Below are 22,469 nucleotides of genomic sequence, written 5' to 3'. Positions count from 1 at the left end.
ATTATTTTAGAAGCCAAAAAGAAACTTGTAAAACTAGATATTTTTCTTGCCCTTATGAAGCCTTAATGAAAAATAAATCTTTATCCAATGGCAAACCAACTGATCTTAATGGGGACAAGCTGTGGATGCAAAGGGCAACAGATCTTATCTGTGTTAACTGCCTAGTAAATGTTCTTGTTTCCTTTTTCAGCAAGGAATCCTCAGAATCAGCTAATACCAGGCCTTGCAAAAAGTACTGTTCAGCCTAAAATGTTTCTATATTTTAAGAAACCTGAAGACTGCCAAGACATGAGACTGAAGGTGGAAAGATAAAAGAAAAAAAAAATCCAAACTTGAAAACAGCTTTCAATAATTTCTCATTAAATAAAAATTTAGGTTTTAAAATATACGCTATCTTGTGTAACAAAGAAATCAGCATTCCTAGATTCTGCAAGTCTTATATTAAACAGCACTTTTTTCTAATAGCACCTTGCTATACCCATTAGCCTGTGAATTGAGGTGCAACTAACCTAGAGCAGGGCAATCAGCATCTTTCTCAGAAAATGCAATGGAAATTGTCCTTTGTTTCATTAAATTTGTATTCACCATGCTTCTAACAACAAAGCTATGATACAATTTACACACCATTCTGAGTACATAAAAAGCTTCCCATATTTCTACCAAGCAATGGTAGAGACAGTGACTCGCATCAGTAAGAAAATTCTAGTATTTCTTTCTGTTCTATTAAAACTAATAATCAGCTCTACTACTGTGACAATGCTGACAAGACAAAAACAAAGTAATTTTTACTTAGTAGGGAGGATATTGTTTTCGCCAGAGAAGAAAGATTGAAAAAATTCTGAGTTGATAACAAATGAGAGCCACAGGGCTCAACCCATCTCTGATTTCCTCCATGTCCCCACCATGAAAAAAACTCTAAACATGGCTTTCCTTTCCTGAGGAGTCTCACCAAGCTCATTAGATGATATATAAGCACTCTCAGCATTCTTTGTACGCCTTTATCAGTCTTCAAATAAAAATGGCCTGCTTTGTGTCTGCCAAACATAATTAAATCACTTAGTGTTCAATTACTGAGACAAATGCTGACAAATCCATTTGATTACCACAGACAGGCCATGCCATCCATTGTGGTATTTTCCTCAGGTTTTTTCCTCTTGATATTGTTCATACTTTTTGGACATTACTTAGATGTGGTGTCCTGTATGTATTTATGCAACACTCAGGGAATCATATCTTCAGCATGACCAGGAACAGCTCAGCTGCCTGTATCTAACCAGGCAGCACAAAGACCTGTGTGAATTGGTGTAAATTGCCCCAAATTCTGTGTTACTGATCTTTCTTCACTACTGCTGATAACTGGTGTAGGCAGATGAAAGTTGTCTTATGGACGAACTTTTGTCACTTTCATCCTTACTGGAGTGTGAAAATATCTTTTCCTATCAAACAAACCTTGTCAGTATTACAAATCTTCTCCTGGAGGCATATAAAACATTCACTACAAAGATGGGTAGCCCACAAATCCAAAGAGATGCTCTTGTATACTTTTTTGATAGAAGAGAAGTTTTACAGTGTGCTGAACTCATTTCTTCAGTCATTCCCAAGCCAGACTTCATATCAGGAATGCACTTAAACTTGTGCTGAAAATTAAGGTGGTATTTCAATACCACTGAGGTTTAAGCCCTTGTATCCTGATGATGGAATCATAGAATGGCTTTGGGCTGGAAGGATCCTGAAAGATCATCTTGCTCCAGCCCTGCTGCCATGGGCAGGGACACCCTTCACTAGACCAGGTTTCCCAGAGCCCCATTCAACCTGGCCTTGAACATTTCCAGGGATGGGACATCCACAACTTCTCTGGGCAGAAGAGGTCTGACCTAGGACCTTGAACCAATCTGAGAAAAGACTGAAGGTCAGAGTCTTCATTTGAGGGTGAAAGCCAACCTCATTGTTGGCTCCTTTATTGCTGGTTCTCCTGTTGTTGTTTGCACTGTTATACTGAAACAAGGCTTGCTTCCTAACATGGTGGGATTTTTTAAAATAAGGTAATTAAGGTCTTACTACCCTACAGGCACTAAAGACAACACAGATAACTGTAATTAAATCCCCAAGAAAAGCAATTCCTTAAATTTTTAATACACTCATAGAAAAAGAATATTTAGACTGCTCAGCACCTATCTGTCACAAAGGAACTGAACTTTCAAAGTCCCTATGAGCAGAGCTCTGCTTCCAAAAACAGTTTGTGTATTTATAGTTATGCTTTCTGACCTCCTTTTCTCATTTTCTGGTGGGAATACACAAACTTAAAAAAAAAAAAAGGAATTTAATTATAGTAATGGTTCATAAATAAAAATTCCATCTTGGTACAGCCAGCATACAGGGTAAGCCCTTGGTGGCCCCTTCACAGATTAGGTGTACATATTCATTTGCTTACCTTTCTTTACTGCTACCTAGTGATTAATTGACAAATACTGAGGCGACATGCACAAAAATACTTGGGAAAAGCAAATTCAAAACAACACCTGGAACATTAAAACACTGGACTGGAAAACATTAAGACACATACCTGCAGTTAATACTCAGTGTTAAACAATACTGAATTGTTGAAATTATTCTTAAGTTTGGTCTTGCAATAGACCTGGATATGAAGAAATTTCAGTCAAAATTGCCCAGAAACATAAGACTTGGTGATGAATTCACAGCCTAACTCAGAAGCAGTTCCTTGGAATCTGTGCAGTCACATTCAAGTAAACCCTGTATAAGCAAGGGAAAATGTAACTCTTTATTAGCCTATCAGCATTAATCTTCAAGTATTCTACCATTCCTCCCATCAAGGTAAGAGTGAAGTGTGAAACAAGCTGCAAGATATGCTCGCTGCCACAAGGAAATTTAGCTGGGCTCTTTCTTAGAATGCCTAATTCTCAAATGAAGTGTTTCTCATTCCATCCAGGCATGCAATTATGAATCCATTACTGACTGTAGCAATAAAACAAATCCACTGCTGGAATTCTGAATTAAAAGTAGGTCCAGCTTTTTCAATTTGGATAAACTGACCCTGACTTGACATTCTTACCACACAGCACTGGCAAAAACACTGTAAAAATTAAAAGCAGGGGGAAAGAAGAAAAAAAGAGCTACTAAGTGCAGGACCAAGGGGGTTTTATCTTCTTCTTTAAATGGAATGAAATAGATCATATACAAAATGTATGAAATGGGAGCAACAGAGATGAATAATGCATCCATTACTTGTTTGCATAATGGAGTTATTTGATCTACTTTGACTTCTCAGGCAGAGCAAAACCAAAACATAATGGTTTTCCCACCTTCTTCCAAGAAAGTCCTCAGAAACTCCTGTCCTTTGAAAGGCCACAGGATCCTGCAGAACACTAATGAATTTCCAGATGTTGTAGGTATGCCTGTAAAACAGCACAGGTGATTTTGCCCCCAGGGAAGAAAGATAACAACCACTGGGCATCTCTGCCTGATTGAAAGAGTGAAGCTCCAGCACTCAGGCAGGAGGTGGCACACAAGTGTCCATTTGTGCTCAGATGGCACAGAAAATTTGCACAGGGGAAAGAAGAACAAAGGTATTTCAGGGGGGTTACTTTAACAGGTCTTTTTGCCCATAAATAACGTATACTTTTGTGAACTTTTAATACAGCAATTTCAAGTGTTTTAGAAAGCTCTGGAAACTTCTAAATTTTTTCAAGTGTCTTTGTCACTACTTTATGATCTCAAAGGCTGTTTGATAATGTTCAATCATTTGAACATTCTGTAGTGAAAGGTTCAATCCTAAGCTGAAGTCAAGGGCTGCACTCTCCAATGAGGAAAAGTTAAACACCTGACCAGACCAGCTTCTGTTGACTTTACCTGTGCAGGTACACATGGTACTGCCCATCTTTTTTCTTTTCTTCTTTTTTAATATTTTAAACTACCCTTGAAAGGATGACATTCACCTCAAAACCAAAAGACACCCTTCCTCTGTGGCTCCTCTGCACTAATTTTCTGCTAGGACATTCTGCAGTAGAGAAGGAATTTTCTGCTTCTCCACTGCTTCTCGGCTGTCATAAAAAATTACAGCCAAACATCAGTGACAAAGAGGTAAACTAAGACATAACTCTTCAACCATAGGATATTTTCCCCCTCATTTCATCCCAAAACATAAGTTATCAGTTGCCAAATTTCTGTAGTCCTACAAATAGTGCTTGAATTCAGCACACCAGAACTCAGAAGGTTTGGTCCAGAGCTGAGCAGGGCTGCCTGGCCTGCCCAGACTGTTAGAGTGACTTTCATGTAGGATTTTAGGGTGCAGGCACATGGCAGAGTTGAAAATCCTGAGATCATGTGTGGACAAACTAACTTTACAGGTGCTCATCAGCATTGCGATGGGAACAACTTCTTTTTCTGCTTTATCTGAAAACTGCTGAGGAATCCTTGTCTCCTGTAATGGCAGAACTATATTTATTGGACAAAAAAGTCTTATTACAGGACAATGTCAGCATGTCAACTTTCATTCTAGCTAATCTAAACCAGGGACTCACCAATAAAAAATACTGCCTGATAGACATTTATATACAAGTCTAAATTTAGTCTAAAATGTAAGTTAGTTCTGACCTGTGTGTAATAACTTTCTACAGAGTGCTCTACAGAACAGAAATAGTTCACTTGTCTCATTAAAGACAATTCCATTATTGGGATTACATTTTTCTCAGTTTACATATTTGATACTTAATAAAATGGCTCTTTTTCCCCCATCTGATTTTAGTTAATATTCTCAGTATATGCTCTCTCAAATAATCCAGAAGTAAGAGGCTCCTGTCATTTATCTTTCATTATACGATTTTTTTTCTTTGCTTTGCAACCTCTTTCCCTCATTATTTCTTATATATGAAAGCACCTTTACTTACTACTGTAAATTTTGAGTTCTAGGGTTGTTTTTTGGTTTTTTTCCTTAAGAAAGGGTGATGCTGAACCATGTTGTACAAAGCAATAGTATGTGGCTTCTCTGTCAGAATTTGCTTGGGTGTATTGACAAACTGGGCATCTGTCCTTTCAATGTACATTCCAAAATGAGGGTTTTTTTCAGCACTCCTTCAAAACACTGTTTTTATCTATTCCTCTTTCTCCCAAAGAATTGTTTGTCTCTGTCAGAATGCCATTAACTGAGATTCCAGTTCTGATGGTCCTGAATGTTGAGGCACAATCTAATCTTCACAGGAAGGGCCCCTGGCACTGTTTCTTCAGGAGAAATTATAATGAGAATATATTTTATAATGTGTCAGAGTTGCTGTAGTTCTATAAAGCTGTGGAAACAAATATTAAGAACTCTTACCTAAAAAGCCCACTTTTACTGGGAAACCGTGTGAGGGGTTTTACATTACAGACATAAGGAATCCAGACACATTTATTGTCACGAAAGTAAGTGCTCCTAAAAGCAACTGTAAATCAGACTAGAAAAGGTAACCAAGTATACTGTACTCAAGCCAAGGAAAAGGGATGGGAAGCTTGGAAAGTAACCGCTCTTTCTCATTATTTCAGTGAAAATATTTATTAATACAGCTAACAGCTGCCAGCCTCCGTCTCCAAAAGGTATGCCATTAACTTAATTCGTGTATAAGGACAGTAATTTACAAATGAGGCTGTACTTGGCAGTCACTTTTGAGGCAATTTAAATATCATTAGGTGTTTTGACAACTCACCAACCTTCCAATACATAACCTTTTCCTGTCACTCAGAGCACAGTTTCTCGAGTCACCTCTCACAGGATCAGTGCTAATAGTAGTTTAAGGCAGAACCTACCTCCTACAAGTAGAGAAAAATAGCAAAAAAAAGAAAATTTAGTCTAATGTTCACTGTTCTAACTCTGAACCTTTTCCTTACAGATGGCCATGGTGATTTGAGGTGAATGAGCAAACTGTACAAGCTGCTTTTAAAAAGCTGGGATATTTCTTTCATCTGTCCTGAAGAAGATTCACTCAGTTCATGTCTGTAGCATTTCCTCTGTAAAAGCCAAACTGCCAGTCTCAGGCAGGCATCCAAAATCTAGTTGTTATTTTTCTTCTTACAGACTATTTTCAGGAAGAGATGTGACCAGTCCAGTGGAGTTCCCCAGGAGGAGCATAAGACCAAAGACACCTATGATAAAATTATTCATCATTTCTGAGACTTCATTGTATATTTTAAGATAAAAGTGTTAGATGATATATGACCACCTACAATAACAGGCCACATGAATTCAAAATATCTCTGTCTGGATTCCAGTGGCATGGCTAGCAAGGGTTTTCCAGGAACATATCTGGTCTGCATTTAAACACCAGACAGAGAAGAAGTTGGGCCACATTTGTGCTTGATTTCCCCAGTTAACAGTGCAAATATCCCCAGCATTGCTATGTATTTGCACTCAGAATCATCAGGACAAAATAAATAACCTTAGAAAAGCTGCAACTCCAAAGCCTTTCAGTGAGTAGTCAATCTAGAGAGGAGAAAAGCAAAAACAGATTTGAGGCAGAGTTGCACACAGGTAGCAGCCTTTACATCTGCATAATTCCCGAAACAAGGAATACAACCAAAGCCCAAAGCTAAGCTAACTAGAGACTGCAAATTAAAAAAAAGACTGCAGACTTAAGAAAAATTTTACAGTTGTCTGGGTTTGGTTTTTTTTTTTGAAAAAGGCAACATGTGGTGTAGGATTTGACAAGGTGAGAACGTAAAAAGAAAAGGGTCTGACAGTCCCAGTTATGACACTGTATCAAAAGGTGAAAAAAAGATTGTTGGTAACATCCTTTTTAAAAGAGGAAGCAAAAAAAGACTCCTTTTAACACGCACAAGGGCACTCCAGAAGTCAGAATGAAGGCCTGCCAGAAACCAGACTGATCTCAAGGATTTGGATCATGTCCACAGAACTGTATTTACTAAGAGCATGTTGCTTGTACTGATGGTTAAAGTGAACACAAAGATCAATAGTACCTGGAAAGGTGATAGAGAGAATGATCCCCTGAATGGTGAGCTGATTAGCCTTGGCTGCTGGAGGGAAGAACACATCCCACCTGCCTTCATTCTCCCTCCAGGATCTAAAATGCCTTTCTATAGAGGATGCACTCAAAAATGCTGGTCACAGAACAAAGCACAACTGGAGTTCTGAGGGCCAACACAACAGGTCAGCAGCTCCACTCCTCTCTGCCAAGATCACAGATTACTGCCTCTGCTCTTCAGCATCAACAAGGGTTCAAATGATGTTAGTGAGAACTGTCTGCATGCTACAGACTGAAATTCCTAATGTAAAGCTACTGCTATAAAGTCATACAGCTATGGATGACCTGAATGGATAATTACAAACATGGATAATTACAAACATTCTCACCCAAAATTATTTGGGACTTAACCTAGGCAAGAAATAATATGGGTGAAAAAACCTGCACAAAACACAAGGGCTGTTCTTTGTAACAGTGTTTATGTCTTCGGAAAAAAACAAATGGATTGGAGCAAGAGCACTGTCAAATGCTTTGTTTACAATGACAAGCGAGATGTTCTTTCCTTGTAATAAGTTTATGGCAGCAATGTTATTCTTTCATGTAACTCTTACTAAAAAGGTAAGTGCACAGCAGTTGTACAGAATTCATGCTTTCCAAGCCCTCCTCTTCTTCATCACTGTTTCCTGGATGGGACTTTGAAGGTTGTGGCCCCAGTTTATGGGGACAGCTTCTGTGGCCCCAGCGATGTACACGATGCTTCCCACCCACATCTGTGACCCATGGCAGTCATTTCTTGTGTTACACACATACAAATGCAAACACAATTAATGTAAAGCCTATGGAAAATTCAGTGAGAAGTAAAGACTTCAAAGTTGACTCAACTGTTACAGGTATTCCAATCCAACATTTTCACCATTTAGCAGTGTTACAACAAAGATACACAAATAGGGAAAACACTTAAATTTGCTGCAGTATGACAAAGATGCAAAATGTCTCTCCATACCATCATGTAATCACACAAGAAAATATTTGTAGGTTACACTTGTAACAAAAATGACTGCTAAAATGTACCATTTTTTAAAAACTGTGTTAGAAAGCAGTTAGAATAATACACTTATACACAATTAAAAGCAACACTCAATCACCTATGGAAATGAAACAAAGCTAAAATGTGCATCTACCATGCAAAAATATATCTTCCTTAAGTAGCTTACTGAATAATACTTCAAGAGAATTGCTTTTTATTCACAGTCTATGTAGCAATAAAGTGGTCCCTTAGACAGCAATCATTATTATGGAGAAAACCCAAATTTAAAAATTCAAATTCATTCTACTACTAAGAAAAAGGAAAAAAAAAATCAGTCTCACCATTTTTCACAAAAATATTCCCAAATATTCACATCAGGATGATAGCAGCATTTAGACATTAATTTCCAACAAACATCATATACTAGTTATCCATATAAAAATTCTGTATAACTGAGCAACCAAGAAATGCCTCCTTCATCTAGTGTATTTACTTTGAAGGGCAGTGGAACAATGGGAATTATAGAGTTTAAGCTCTACAGAGCAAATATTTGCTCTCACATGCTTAAAACCAATTTGTGCCATATCTTGTATATTTTGGAAGGTAATGATGTCTTATCATGGCTGGTAAAAGTCTACAATTTCTGGAATGCTGCTTTCTTTGACTTCCTTTCTTGGAAGAGAGATAAGATGCTTTGGCTGAGCTAAAATAACAATGTGAATACCCAACAGCATGAGATAGACTGATTAGTGACAGAACTGGACAAATGGTATCAAAAGTTTCTAAACTTTTCAAGAGAAAAAAAAAAAAAGGCATGCATTTGATGGGGCTTTGACTGGTATATAGGTTTCTAGAAATATTCAATATGTATCACAAAGCCATCTGCCATTATCATACAGCAAGACCCTCTTCAAGTGTCCTTTTATCATTTTCTCCCCGTAAGAAAGCATTAAGATAATGCACATTTTTAATCAAGTTTTACCAGTCTTTCAAATTATATAATTTCCAAGAGAAGCTACCTGAAATACATGTTTTCATATTTCAAAATTATGCTTATTAAAAATGTTCATTCAGGGAAATGCACTGCTCATGTTGCTTCATTGCATTTCAGGATAAAAACAAGTATCAGAGTGTCTAAATTTCAAAAGAACCTATAGCAATTTACTAAACCGCCCTAGCAATCCTCTAACTCTAGGACAGTATTCTATACCTTGTAGTCTATTTGGAAAACATCCAATTTATAATGCAGCATTTGTTGTCCGATTAAATGCAGCACCAAATCTATATTTTACATCTTCCATCCACTCAAAGATTTAACCATTAAATACTTAGATAATATATACGAAGGGATAAAAATCTTTCAAACCTTGCACAAGCAGCAAACCAGCATAATTCAAACTTTAATGTTATCTCTACTAAATCAACTTTCAGAGAAGTTTTAAAAATAAGTTGAGATGCTTACAGCTATTATCAAAAAAAAATAAGAATCTGCATATATTGATTCATTTTCTTCTATTGTAGTAGAAGAAAGAAATGTTGAGCTTGTTATAGAAAAAGTGTCTAAAGGAAATGATTTCTCAGAAAACTTACATGCATATCTTCACACACTTATTAGAAGTTTTATGGAAAATAGTGATGAGCAAAAGCAGCTGGAAATGGAAGAGAGTCTTGACACAAGTATAAATAAAGCAGAGTGGAAATGCAAAGCTCAGAAGGGATGCCATGTTTTCTGGACATAAATCAGACTGGAAAAATGAATCCTACAAAGGATGAAAGAGCAGCTGACCACAGAATCACCCAGCAGCTGAGCCTGGAAGGCACCTCAGAAAATCATCCAGTCCCAAGCTCTACTCAGAGCAGGCTCAGCTAAACCAGGCTGCCCAGGGCTCTGAACACCACCAGTGGTGGGCACTCCACCACATCCATGGACAACCTGCTCTGGTGCTTGACTACCCTCACAGTATAATCAAAAAAGGGGTTTTTTACTGCTTCAGCCTGAAGCCCTACCTCTTGCCTTGTCACTGACTACCCCTGAGAGGAGTCTGTCTCTCCTTCACCTAGAGACAATCCCCACAACCCTCTCCTCTCTATGCTGTACAGTCCCAGCTTGCTCAGCCTCTCCTCATTCAGCAGTGCCCCAAACACCTGATGTTTGTGGTGGCCCTTGGCTGAACTCCTTGCAGAGCATCCATGTCTCCTGAACGGAGGAGCCCAGAAGAGCACACAGCCCTGCAGAGGAAGCCTCCACCAGCTGGTACAGCTCTGCCCAACACAGCCCCCAAGGCTGCAGGCAGCAAGAGCACCCAGCTGGCTCATGGTCAACGTGGTGCCCACCAGGACCCCCTGAGCCTTTTGCACAAAGCTGCTGCCCAGCTGCTCAGCCCTACAGCCTGTGCATGGGATGAGGAGCAAAACAAGGACCAGTGTCCCTCTCCAGCCTCTGTAACAACTCAGCACAAAGCTGCTCTGGCAGAGTGCCTCTGTGCAAAGCACCAAGCCATTCACAGCTCCAGGTACACCTATATACAGATGTTCAGACACACACATTTATATGACGTCCATACATGTGCACACCTACACAGGTTAGCTGTAAAAATATAAAAAACATACAAAAATATTTGAAGGTTGCCAATATTTCAGTTTACTAGCTATAGAGAAAGTTCAATTTGTTTCTCAGGTCAAGCCAACTGAGTTGGCTTTATTTTAAAATGTAACAGTAAGGCTATAACTGGTTATGATGAAAGATATGGGACTCACTTTGCTTAAATTAGAATGCATGGTTATACTTCTTCATAGATACTTTTCCCTAGCCAACCATATTTGAAAGAGGAAAAATTATTAAAATGTTCAGATGGAATTGGTGGTGAAAAGAAAGTAGCTATTACATTCTGACAAATAGAGATCAGTAAGCAAATCCTACTACCTATTTCATGCAAGTAAATGAAAACTGGTTGCCTTGAGAATAGTGGTGGTAAATCTGGGGACCAAATTTAACTTCAGAGAGATTCTGATGCTGCAGCAAGAAGAAAACAGGGCAGTGCAACAAATATTGTCTGATTGGTCTTTGAGCAATATCTATTTTCGCTCACCATCTTTTATAAGTTAAGGAATAATCAAAGACAAATATCTTACTTATCTTAGGTATTTTATATACATACAATGTTTGGAAGACAAACTTTTTTCACTTTCTTTTCACTACTTTTTCAGTAATAGAAAAAAATAAAATCCTTATAGATGAACAATAAAGAAATGCAGTAGGATAAAAATCAGCTTACAAAATAGTCAAAACGCAAAAAGGCAGTAATACTCAAAAATCTGAAGATCAAAAATCAAATGTTCTGCATCCCCATATTAGTACTGATGCTTAGTATATTCATAATCTCAAACAGCAATGGACAAAAAAGTCAATAAAGAAACACAAAAGATGATTCTAAGTTTAGTAAAGACTAAGAAATTTCCAGAAGACCAGTCCTTGATGGCCATCAGTTTACAGTACTGGCAAATGGAAAGCAGAAGAAAAAGTCATACAAATTACTGAGATTTAAACAAAAGCATAGATAGCCTAAAAGCAGTCATTTTTTGTTTGCAAAAAAACATTTACCTCTTAACAGAAATCACCAACAAAAATCACTATTTGAATGTCTAGTGCTATAAAATTGTGCTTAAAAATAAAGCTAAATTAGGGTTTTTTTCCCATTAGTATTATTACTATGATTCAGTAAATTGTTTTGAATATAAAGATTCAGCAGCTATTGTTCCCAGTTTTTCTTCATGAGAGTTTTAATATGTTTTCAGGCTAACTTTAATTTGTTATAGAAGAATGAATGACCTTTATTCTCTCAGCTAAATTAAACTTGCCTCTTGTGTAGGTATGATAAACTACAAAAAAAGCAGGAAAAACAGTTACTACAGTTGATAAAAGCTTTTTTGAAGTGAGACAGAAGTTTTTATGTATTGGTTAACTTTCTCAAGTCTAGGGGGAAAAAAACCTATTTTTTTTTCAAAGAAAAAATTAACTGCAATATGTATGTATGAGCAGAATTTTCCTATTTTAGCTATGAAAAAAAGCCCTCTGCAGTATATTACCTGAGTAAACTGATAGTTAACTCAAGAACAGAGTCTGCACAGTTCATAGGAAGCTCTGTCTTTTGCAATGACAGCAACAGTGTCTTTATCTAAGAGGAGTTTGGGTGACTTTATTTTTGACCAAAATTCTATCGTAAGTCAAGATCACTAAGAAAACTATGAAGCTCATCAGACACAGATTTCAAAAATATATCAGGATGCTAAGTCTTGCTGGAAGTATCTGGAGCATGGTGTGGGCACATGCTGTGATGCACCCCAAAACCCCATTCTGAAGATGATCCAGCCTGAGCCCTGGCTGGAGCACATCTCAGTTCATAGGCTTGGCACACCTCTCTGCACAAATCCAATCCTGAGAAGGCAATTCACACACCTGACTGGAAGTATCTGGAGCATGGTGTGGGCACATGCTGTGATGCACCCCAAAACCCCATTCTGAAGATGATCCAGCCTCAGCCCTGGCTGGAGCACATCTCAGTTCACAGGCTTGGCACATCTCTCTGCAGAAATCAAACTCTGGAGAAGGCAATTCACACACCTGGAGATCACCCTTCAATTCCAGTCTATCAGTTTAGAGATAATAATTTTGCCTGTGGGCCAGCTGTAAAACAGGGGTAATAGTCTTTGTATCACCTCACAAGATAAGCCTGTCAAATCTCTCACAGAATGGACCAGATGCTTTGAAACCAAAATGGTGTTTATTTATCTAATTGCATATATCTAATTGTGCTTAATGCTACCAGAAGCACATTTCAGACATGATACAGGCCTCTGGACATAGTGATAACAAATGAGAACTCTGAATGAAGCTGTGTTCTATTTAGAAGCCTGGGTTTGCTACAGCTTCTGCCCTTTCACTCTGGAAAAGGCAATTCTCAGCCAGTCTGCCATGAGAAAGGTGCAGCCTGGCTACAGACCCCACACTCCTCACTGCCAGGCTTTTTGTGCCTCCCAATACACCCTGATGTTCCTCCTCTTGCCCCAGCCACAGTTTTTCAATCTCTCTCCTCTCTTTTCAATCTCTCTTCCCTGCACCCATCCCACTCTCCGCAACTTCCCCTCTGCTCCCACCACGTGTATTTTGTTCATGTTTCACCAGCCAGCTAAACTTCTGGGCCTCATCTCTTCCCAAACGCAACGGGAAGACGCACCAGCACAACTAATCAGCATTGCCTGACAGGATCATCTGAGCATCTCTGTTCAGAAGAGAAAGATCCAAAAATTGCAGTCACAGATCTGAAAGAACTGGAAACTGATGTAGTGCTACATCACCTGTCATATGCAAGATAAACCAAAAATCTCCGAGCTATTTTAATTTGACAGACAACAATGTTCAGCCAACCATCTACCCCTTTTCATGTTTTAACTTTGGGGGAAGGAAAAACAGAAGCACATAGAACTGACCCAGATGAATTTAAATGCTCAAGTTAAGACTCCTAACTAGGATGAAAGGAATTTTTACAAAGGTTTTCTTCTTTGAAGAAAACATTGATAACCAAGATTAGCTCCTGCAAAACACAGACGCATTTAAATTTTTTGTCTTTAAAGCAAAGATGCTGTAGCTAAGCAACCTGGCTCTTCCTTAAACTGAAAGCTGGTTTTCATAGCACCTTGTTTATCACTAAGAACTCCGACAAACCTCCACCTTATTTTATGTAACAGTGTCTGGGGGAGTGCCAGATTAGATCTGGTTTACTGTCATAAGGGGACTTTTCCCATGAACGCAGATGATGCAAAAGTTATTTTTAAAATAGCATCCAAAATGTTTTTTGGATGCAGGCTCTTCAAATACCCTGAGCTGTTGGAGAGAACAGATACACCTGTCTGCTTCTGAACCCAATAAATGCTGGCTATATTTTCTTTACCTGCATACTGAAGTGAGCCACTGCCCTTTCTGCCTTAGTTTCCCCCTTCAGCACAGGATTTGATATTTAGTGTTTGTTTTCTACCACCAATGATGCTGTTTTAAGACAAAATATATCCTGACATGCCCTCTACTCTGGGAGGGTACTGCTCTTATTCTGTGTTGAATGCAATCTGCAGCTTCAAGAATGATTATTATTACCAAATTAGAAGCTAACTATAGCCCATAAACCCATTCACTCAGACTGAATCACCAAACAGCTTTGATTTCAAATTCTTCTAATTCTGACTGCACTTTTCCTAATGGATAGGACAGCAAATAAATGCAAGTAAAAAGCAAAATCAATGACACTGAGTATCTGAGTATGACCCAGTGGGTTATGACTTCAGATGCTAATCTCTTGCCACAGTTCCCCTCCCACAGACTGTGTACATTAATAGCCTTTTCCCAGTCTGACAAGGGCACTGAAAAGCATTTGCTTGAAAAACCTGGAAAGCATTGGGTAACCCACACCCTCCCTCCCAACCCATCCCCATTACAAGTCTATTTTTAACCAGCCCCTGCCTCCCCCTTGCTCAGTTGCTTGTACACTTGCATACAGTATACTAAAATATGATGGACCCAAATGTTTTGCTAAACAATGGAAAAAAAGATTTTGGCTGCACTGCTCATTTGTTTTCCCTTCTCAACTGGTTTTGTGTTTGCGCACAATAAATAAACACACAGTAGGCCTATGCATCCTTCTACAAACACAGATATGCAGCCACTGTATACAGACAGCAATGCAGCTTTCTTGTTTACTCTGCTTCCCTCATTTCCTCCAGATATTTCTGCACGCTGTCATTTGTGGAATACTGTTGAAACCCAAAGGGATGTCAGCGGAGCCTGCCTCACACTGCAAGCTGTTGGCAGGCTCATTAAGGCCAGGGGAACAGTGTGGAGCCTGCTGCCACTGCCACAGACTGATGCTGCTGGCTGGAAGGATCCGGCCGAGCTCAAGGGGCCACACCAGCTCATTTCTTCAGATGCTCCTCAGCCTTGACATTATTGCTGGTGGCTCCACAAGGACTCTAAAGTTGTTACTAAAAGTGCCAGCAGCTGCTGTCAGCATTTATTGAGAAGAAATCCAATATAGTAAAAGTCTTCAAGGGTTTCAAACAGGGTAAAAGTGCATGTTTTCTTACTCCCATTACCAGCCATGACTGTACATTGTACAGCACTGCCTGTACAATGAAATTACTTTGCATTTGTTATTGGATAACTACACTTTGTTAATTTCAGACTTGTCTGCATCGTTTTATGATCTACCCAACTTAATTATTTCTAATTCTGCAGATATTACCTGCCATATTTGTTGCAGCCCTAGGGAATCCAAATATCTTGCCCAATAGCTTTTGGGGAAGCCATCACCTATTTGGGAGTCAAGACAGAAGGCAGGAAGCAGAACGTAGCTCTCTCTCACAGAAGTCACCTGGCCATCAGCCTTTTTTTGGCTGATTCAGTTATCGAAAGAAAGGAGAAAAGCATAACAACAATAGACTTTAGCCATGGCTGCAATTTGGCTTTCCTGTGTTAAGTATCACCTAACTTCCTGCTTAATTAGGTTGAGCAGTGTTCAGTTACCCTGTGGTTTAAGAAGGGCACTATTATTCATCTAGACTGATATAAATCGGGGATGTATGTGTATTGCTCACAAAAGAGAACAAATCAGGAAACAAATCCCTTACATATTGGGAAATTAAGTAGTCAAATTAAAAATGAGGAATTCAAAGGTCTTAGTGCTTGTTTTTGTTTCTGTTTTTTGTACTTGAGGGCACCATACATAAAGCAAGATATTTAAGATCCAACAATCCTAAGGAGCACCTAAATCTAAGGACAGATCAAAGTTTAAGGAAGATTAGTATGTCTCAGCATATTGCATATCTGAATCACAATATTCCTAAATCACTCAACCTGACACTGGTTTTTCCAAACAAGGACTAGCACTATAACTATTCCATCACAATCAGGTTGTTCTTGATGACCTTCCAAAGACAAATCCCTGTGCCACAGTTAGCATCATCTCCTAATACTGCTGTGCCAGACTATGTGAAGGCAATACAGTACTTTCAACAACAGTCTATTTTCTGGAAGAAGTTGGATCCCATCCATGCCTTCCCTTTTTTCTGTCTAGCACATACAGACCACTGGCTTACCATATGTTTCCATGCACCTCCATCTCCCTCATTTCAACTGATTTTTGTTTGGAAAATAAACACTTCAGAACAGCACAGAAAGTAGGAAAAATTGTCTGCCATGTGTTTAGTAGATTTTAGCCACTATAAAAGCATTTTGATTAATCCATAACTTTGGTCTTTTCCTCTCATTCTTTCATAAAGTCACTCTCTATTTTCTACCATTAGGGAAGAAGGGAGCTGCATTTCCAAAATTCTTAAATATTGAGCTTTATGCCTTTGGTTTAATGGTATTGGTGGCCTGGCCCCATGGTATGGGCTATGAAGTAAACACTTTCAGAGCCAAGTCAGAAATTCACTATGGCAAAGGATTATCAAACAGTCTGCACAGAGGCTATGCTGCAGTAAATACTCAAGTTACCTAACAAAACTGAAGTGAGCACGGAAGATCTAAATAGAGCAGAACTGGAAATCCAGAGATCTCCATTCTCTTCCTACTCTGCTGGAGCCAGACTTTGTAAATGGGGGCAGAGCATTCAACCATCAGCAGGCATTTGTTTAACTCTTCCTAGGTAGTTAAGAGAGAGCACAGGGAATATGGTTTCATTAGCATTTATAAGCAAAACTGTGTGGAAAATATTGTTACCCTTACTCCACACAGTGGGTTCCAATGAAACAAGCATGAAAAGCAGTACGTGGGACTTTCTCCTGGGTTCAGCTGTGGTAGTTTCTGCTCAGTGGCTGTACACTGCTGTGTTTTGGATTCTCTGTGAGGGTAATGTTGATAGCAACAGCCAAAACACCAGTGTGCTAAGCAATGCTTGCATTAAGTCAAGGGTTTTCCAGTTTCCCATGCTCTGCACAAGAAGCAATCAGAGCCAGGACAGCTGACCTGAGCTGGCCACAGGGATATCCCACACCTGGAACATCATGCCTGGTGGCACATATATATAAACCGGTGAAGAGCTGGGCAGGAGGGGTCACTCGCTGCTGGAGGACAGGACAGGCATGGGTCAGCTGGTGATATTGTGCACCACGGGTTGTTCTTGTGTTTAATTTTCCTTTTTCCCCCCCATCATTATAGTAATAGTATATTATCATTATTATTGCCATATTCTATTATTGCCATATTCTGGACAGGACAGGCATGGGTCAGCTGGTGATATTGTTGTTCTTGTGTTTAATTTTCCTTTTTCCCCCCCATCATTATAGTAATAGCATATTATCATTATTATTGCCATATTGCTTTGTTTCTATTAATAACTGTTCTTATTTCAACCCACAAGCTTTATCTTTTTTCCCCAGTTCTCCTTCCCATGGCAGTGGGGGCAGGGGAAATGAATGAATGACTGCATGGGACTTAGCTGCCAGCTGGGGCTGAGCCACAAGAGACCTAGGACTGCATTTTTTCCCTTTTATTCTTGGTTGCAGAGATGCAGTTTACAATTCCATCCCTCTACTAACATATTTTGCTCATAAGACATTAGGAGAAGGAGGAGCACATGCCAAAGTACATAATCGCATTTGGGATAACTAGACTGTATTAAAAAAACAAGGTTTACCAGATCACATGGGAAGCAGTATTTTCTTCTAGGAAGAAACAGGAGTGATTTAAAAAGTATTCCCTTCAATTCAGAAGTCAAAAAGTATTTGGTGGAGAAATAATTTTTTTCACTTGCAGAAATATTTAGTCTTTATCTAAGACTTGATTTTGCATTTCAACTTTATTTAATGAAAAAAAAATCTAAGAGAAAAAGACCCAAAAAAAGATGTTTACAAAAATTCTGAGTTCTTCTTGCTCAAAAATGTTAGCAGCTGAATTCATCAAAACCAACTGTTTTCCTAAATTTAGACTTAGCATTGATAAATTGGCATTTTACAGAAAATTAGGCAAACATCTCCCGACTTCTGGTAGACAAATGTCAATTTCTCCTACATTTTAATTGTCCTTTTCAAAAGCACAGAAGTGCACAGCTACCACTCTCACAGAGAACAAATGGGTGCCTTTGAAATCACCTTTACACAGGAGAACTAAAAGAAAAATCAAAATATATTTTGTTTAAAAGTTTCTTTGAATACATATGACAGGCCAGGGCGAATGATCTATGATTTGCTGACAGATGGAACCAGACACAGACCTTCAGAAGAAAGGGGAAGCAGGAAGGAGCTGAACATAAACATTTTAGTCAGCTCTGTCAAAATGTTGGCATTTCTACTAAGAAGGAATTACAGTATCCAATTCTGCCTGTTATTCTGTATCACTCTGTAAAATGACCATGTTTTTCTGAATAATTACCATTAGCATTTCAGCTACTTCTACTACATTTTGCAAAGTTGTCCAAGCAAAAGTGACACTGACATTAAAATTCTATTTTGATTTTGAGCACAAAATAATTGTTTGACTTGCAAAGCAGAACCTCATAAATTATTTCATTAGTAATCTTTTTCCCTGTAAGTGTTATCTCTTCACAATAACTTTGCTGCTGTTTCAACATCAATAATTCTGAAATGCAGGCACTCCTGAAACTTATGCATTCCACAACACCTCACACACAAAGATTCCTCCAGCCAACCAAACCACATTCAATGTCAACAAAATACATAACATTTATACTACAGAGCACTGCTCAGTGTACAGATTTATTACTGAAGTGGTCCCTTAGGGACAGACATACCTCAGAATTGTTGAGATGACACCTGTGTGTCCCTGAGAACCATCCCTCGCTCGAGCACTGGTCAATGTCCACCTTCTGCAGATTGATGTCGACTTTGACAACACCTCTGAAAACAGAGAGGAAACAGCCTTGAACACAACCTCAGAAATAGGTTAAGCTTTTTTATGATGCTGTAGCCTGAAAAGAAGAACTACCTCTTTCTTCTAAATATGGAATTTGATAAAATGTGTAAAACCAGAAATGTTTTGTGCTCCCAGAACCATAGTCACAGAAACATTCTTATTTTAGACTTTACTGAGATGTATTATGGACAAAAGCTCAGTAAATCTAACATATTAAGACCAGGGTGGCAGTTAAGAACAAGTTGTATGCTCAAACAATGTAATGCCCTTCACATTTTACTGCGCAGCAAAGACCCAAAATAAACACAGTGGAAGACCTGCACTATTTTTTGCCAGCAACCTTCTCAGCCAGTTCTGAGTGCAAGGTATCAGACACTGCACCTCAACCCATACCCAGCAAAAACTACATTCTCCCCTTTGCTCCAGGGAATCCTATTTGCCAAAACAAATGGCAAAAGCCTTTTTTTGTACCCTCCCCAGAGACAACCCAGCCTCCAAAGACATTCAGGCCTCTTCTCTGCAGCTCAACATCCTCCTCCAGCAAGCATCCAAGCCCCCTCCCCACATCTCTGCCAGCTGGCCCCACAATAAAACCTTATACAACTGAAAGCCACCAATAGACCGCTGATGTCTGTGAAGGAAAAAAAAAGTTTCCTACATACACGTGTCCTGAAGGACCATCTAAATTGTCTAAGTCCTATACCAAGAAGTCTCTAGGTTTCATCATCAACATTTTACTTCAAAAATTCTTTTGAAAGAAAAGCTAACAAGCCAATTTCAAGGCTGACACTCTATTGTATAAAACTTGAAAATCATCAGAAGCAAAAAGGTACAAGACTGTAGTTCTACATCTTTAAAAAAAAAAAGCCTTCAAGGATTTACATATTCTTCAGAATGACCTAAAACATTTATAGCAACATTTTGTCAGAGCATGTAATCTATGACTGCTTTGCTGTAGTCCAGACTTGACAAAAATGTCAATATGCAACTTTTAGTTGCTAAATCATTACCGAACTCATTCATAGTGGATGAATGCTCTGTGCTAATTTCTTACATCTAGAACACCATTCCTTTCAAGTCAATAATTTCAGGCACTCAGAACAGATGTGTTCATTTCTACAGTCTGAACTTCCACAGATACAACCACCATCATCTCCCTTCTTTCAGGCTGTGAACCAACAAGGGCATGGCCCAGCCTCTATCCCAGAAGCACCTCATTCACCTCAAAGTGTGTTCCCTATTTTAATTAATGCTTACAACACAATAATAGTAACAAGTGAGCTACAGAGTCATATATTTGAGAGGATATGTAAAAGCACAATTAGAACAGAAGAGCGAGCTTGATCAAAACCAGGACAATGCTGTTCCCTCATATCTAACCCCAGTACAGCTAGAGTCCACAACAGCTAAATTTGGACATTCATCTTCAGGCATGTTATATAGTAAAAGGAAAAACACAACTCCATCATGTAAGTGGTCAGAAGAATGCATGAGAGAATTACATAAAACAGACAGTAGGAAGTTAGACAGTACAGGAGTACTCAATCCCACTCAGTCTCCTGACTAGAATCTAAACAATCTAATGCTGGGCACATTTAGAAATTGCTTGAAATACTTAAGTGCTGGTTCTAGCAAGTTAAATTTAAAATAGCATACACCACACTTCTGGAACATTCTGATATATTTTTAGTTTTTGCCTTTGTACACTTGTTTTGAACAGCAGTTTCACCAGGGACTGCTCAAACCATGTTTCTACTCCAAGGAACTGTTTTTAACATGTTCCAGGTAAGCAATAACCTCAAGAGGAAAAACTGACATGCTGCACAGATTATCTCTTTAAAATGCTGATGTCAGTGGATTACAAATTTAACCTGGCAAGAAGATGCCTGATTCAGATGCCTCTAGTAGTAGAGATAACAGACCACTCATCTGGTCTTGTGTAGATCCCACCAGGTATGTTCCTAATGTTTTCTGGGCCTTTATGAGCTAGTACAAATATTACTGTGTGGGCTGAGGACAGGACCTGTTCTGCAAATGAATACTCTCCCCATGGCAGGCAGCAGGACCAGGACCAACACTACTCCCTGCTCTCCTAATTCATGTTATACACCAGTCACATTGGCAAAGCTATCAAGGATTAGCATCATCCTGACTACTCCAAAGAAATCAGTTTATACAGGAAAAGCAGTGATGATTCAATTTTAACAGAAATGCAACCCATTCACCTGAAGCACCTGACAGAAGAAGGTTTTATTTCTTTTACATGGAAAGCTTTTCCCTTGTGTACATTTTGTTTTTAACTAGTAGGATAGGAAACTCGCCTTTCCCCCCTCAAACATTTCTGCAAAGAGAAGTACAGATTTCAAATAAAGGACAAACTAATCACTGCCAAAAGAGAAAAAAACACCTTTAAGAGTTTGCTGTTTGGTATCACGAGCAAGCCAAGCCCTATAGAAGCAGAGTGCCAGTAAACAAAAGATATTTATATTTTCCAAAGAAAACTTACCTAGGGGTTACTTGTGAGAAAGACAGCACAGAAGCCAGAGAATTTATGGTCATTAAGTACACTGAGAAGGCATTTGAGTATGGCCTTGTACCAGAAGTGCTGCAATTTTGGAGAATTCATGGCACATTCCAGTGGGATAAGCATCAGAAAGCAGGAGAGCATCCTAACATTCAGAGCCATGTACTGGAAAGAAGGGAATATACTTCTGGACTTCACACATCAAAACTGATTAAAGAACTTGCATCCTTTGAAAGCTCTTTAATACAATTACTTTGTTAAAAATAGATGTGAAAATCAGATTCATACAGCAACTGTCATTGGAAGAAGCCTCTTGTGATCAATCCAATCAGCTCAAAGCAGGCTCTAAAGTTGGGAGTTGTTTATACCTTCAATAATGGAGACTTCACCATCTCTGGGAAATCAGATCTGATTTGTGACTGACCAAACTCACAGTGTCCATCAGAAAAAAGATTTCTGATGTTTAAATGAAATTTCTTGTATTTCTTGTATATCCCTCTTGGGATTTCCATCCTTTCATTGAATAAGGCTGAGAAAGGTCTGTCTCTCCCTCCTTTACAATTTTTCACTGGGTACTTACACATGAAATACCCCTGGAGCCTTTTCTTCTCAAGGCTGAACAGTACCAGCTCATTCTGTCCTTCTTGTGTGTCAGATGCTCCAGCCTTTAACTATCTGTGTGGCCCTGCACTAGGTTTGCTTCAGTATATCCATATCTCCTGTGCTGAGGAGCCCAGAGGTGGACACAGCACCCTTGATGGGGCCCCCCCACCACAATGGGTAAAGAGGAAGGACCATTTCCCTCAACCCATTGGCAAAACTTCCTCTCACCAACCAGGAGCTGTTGGCTCTCTGCCACAAGCACACGGTGATTAACGTCACACTGGTCACATTGATTGGTGATTAATGTCACACTGGTGCCCACCAGGAGCATGTCAAAAGTGACTGACCTCCAACTGGTCAACAGCTATCTATACACAGAAGGCTGCTGAGTTGGTTAAACAAAATTTCCCCCTCAGAAATCCATGCCGA

The 22,469-nt window shown here is 39.0% G+C and overlaps 1 protein-coding gene across 2 annotated transcripts in view; it reads right to left on the bottom strand.

Moving 5' to 3' along the window:
* The window catches only part of GPR158 (G protein-coupled receptor 158), a 190,023-nt gene that overhangs the window by 155,716 nt on the left and 11,838 nt on the right, over positions 1–22,469 (bottom strand). For both annotated transcript variants that reach the window (XM_039712117.1, XM_039712108.1), the window contains exon 2: positions 18,792–18,897. In XM_039712117.1, the coding sequence (XP_039568051.1) occupies positions 18,792–18,897 (106 nt within the window). The remainder of the gene's footprint in view (positions 1–18,791; positions 18,898–22,469) is intronic.

This window comes from Passer montanus, unplaced genomic scaffold (assembly GCF_014805655.1).
Source record: "Passer montanus isolate IOZ18808 unplaced genomic scaffold, ASM1480565v1 scaffold10, whole genome shotgun sequence".
Taxonomy (NCBI): Eukaryota; Metazoa; Chordata; class Aves; order Passeriformes; family Passeridae; genus Passer; species Passer montanus.
The sequence above is the reverse complement of the archived record's forward strand: the minus strand, read 5'-3'. Positions and strand labels throughout refer to the sequence as shown.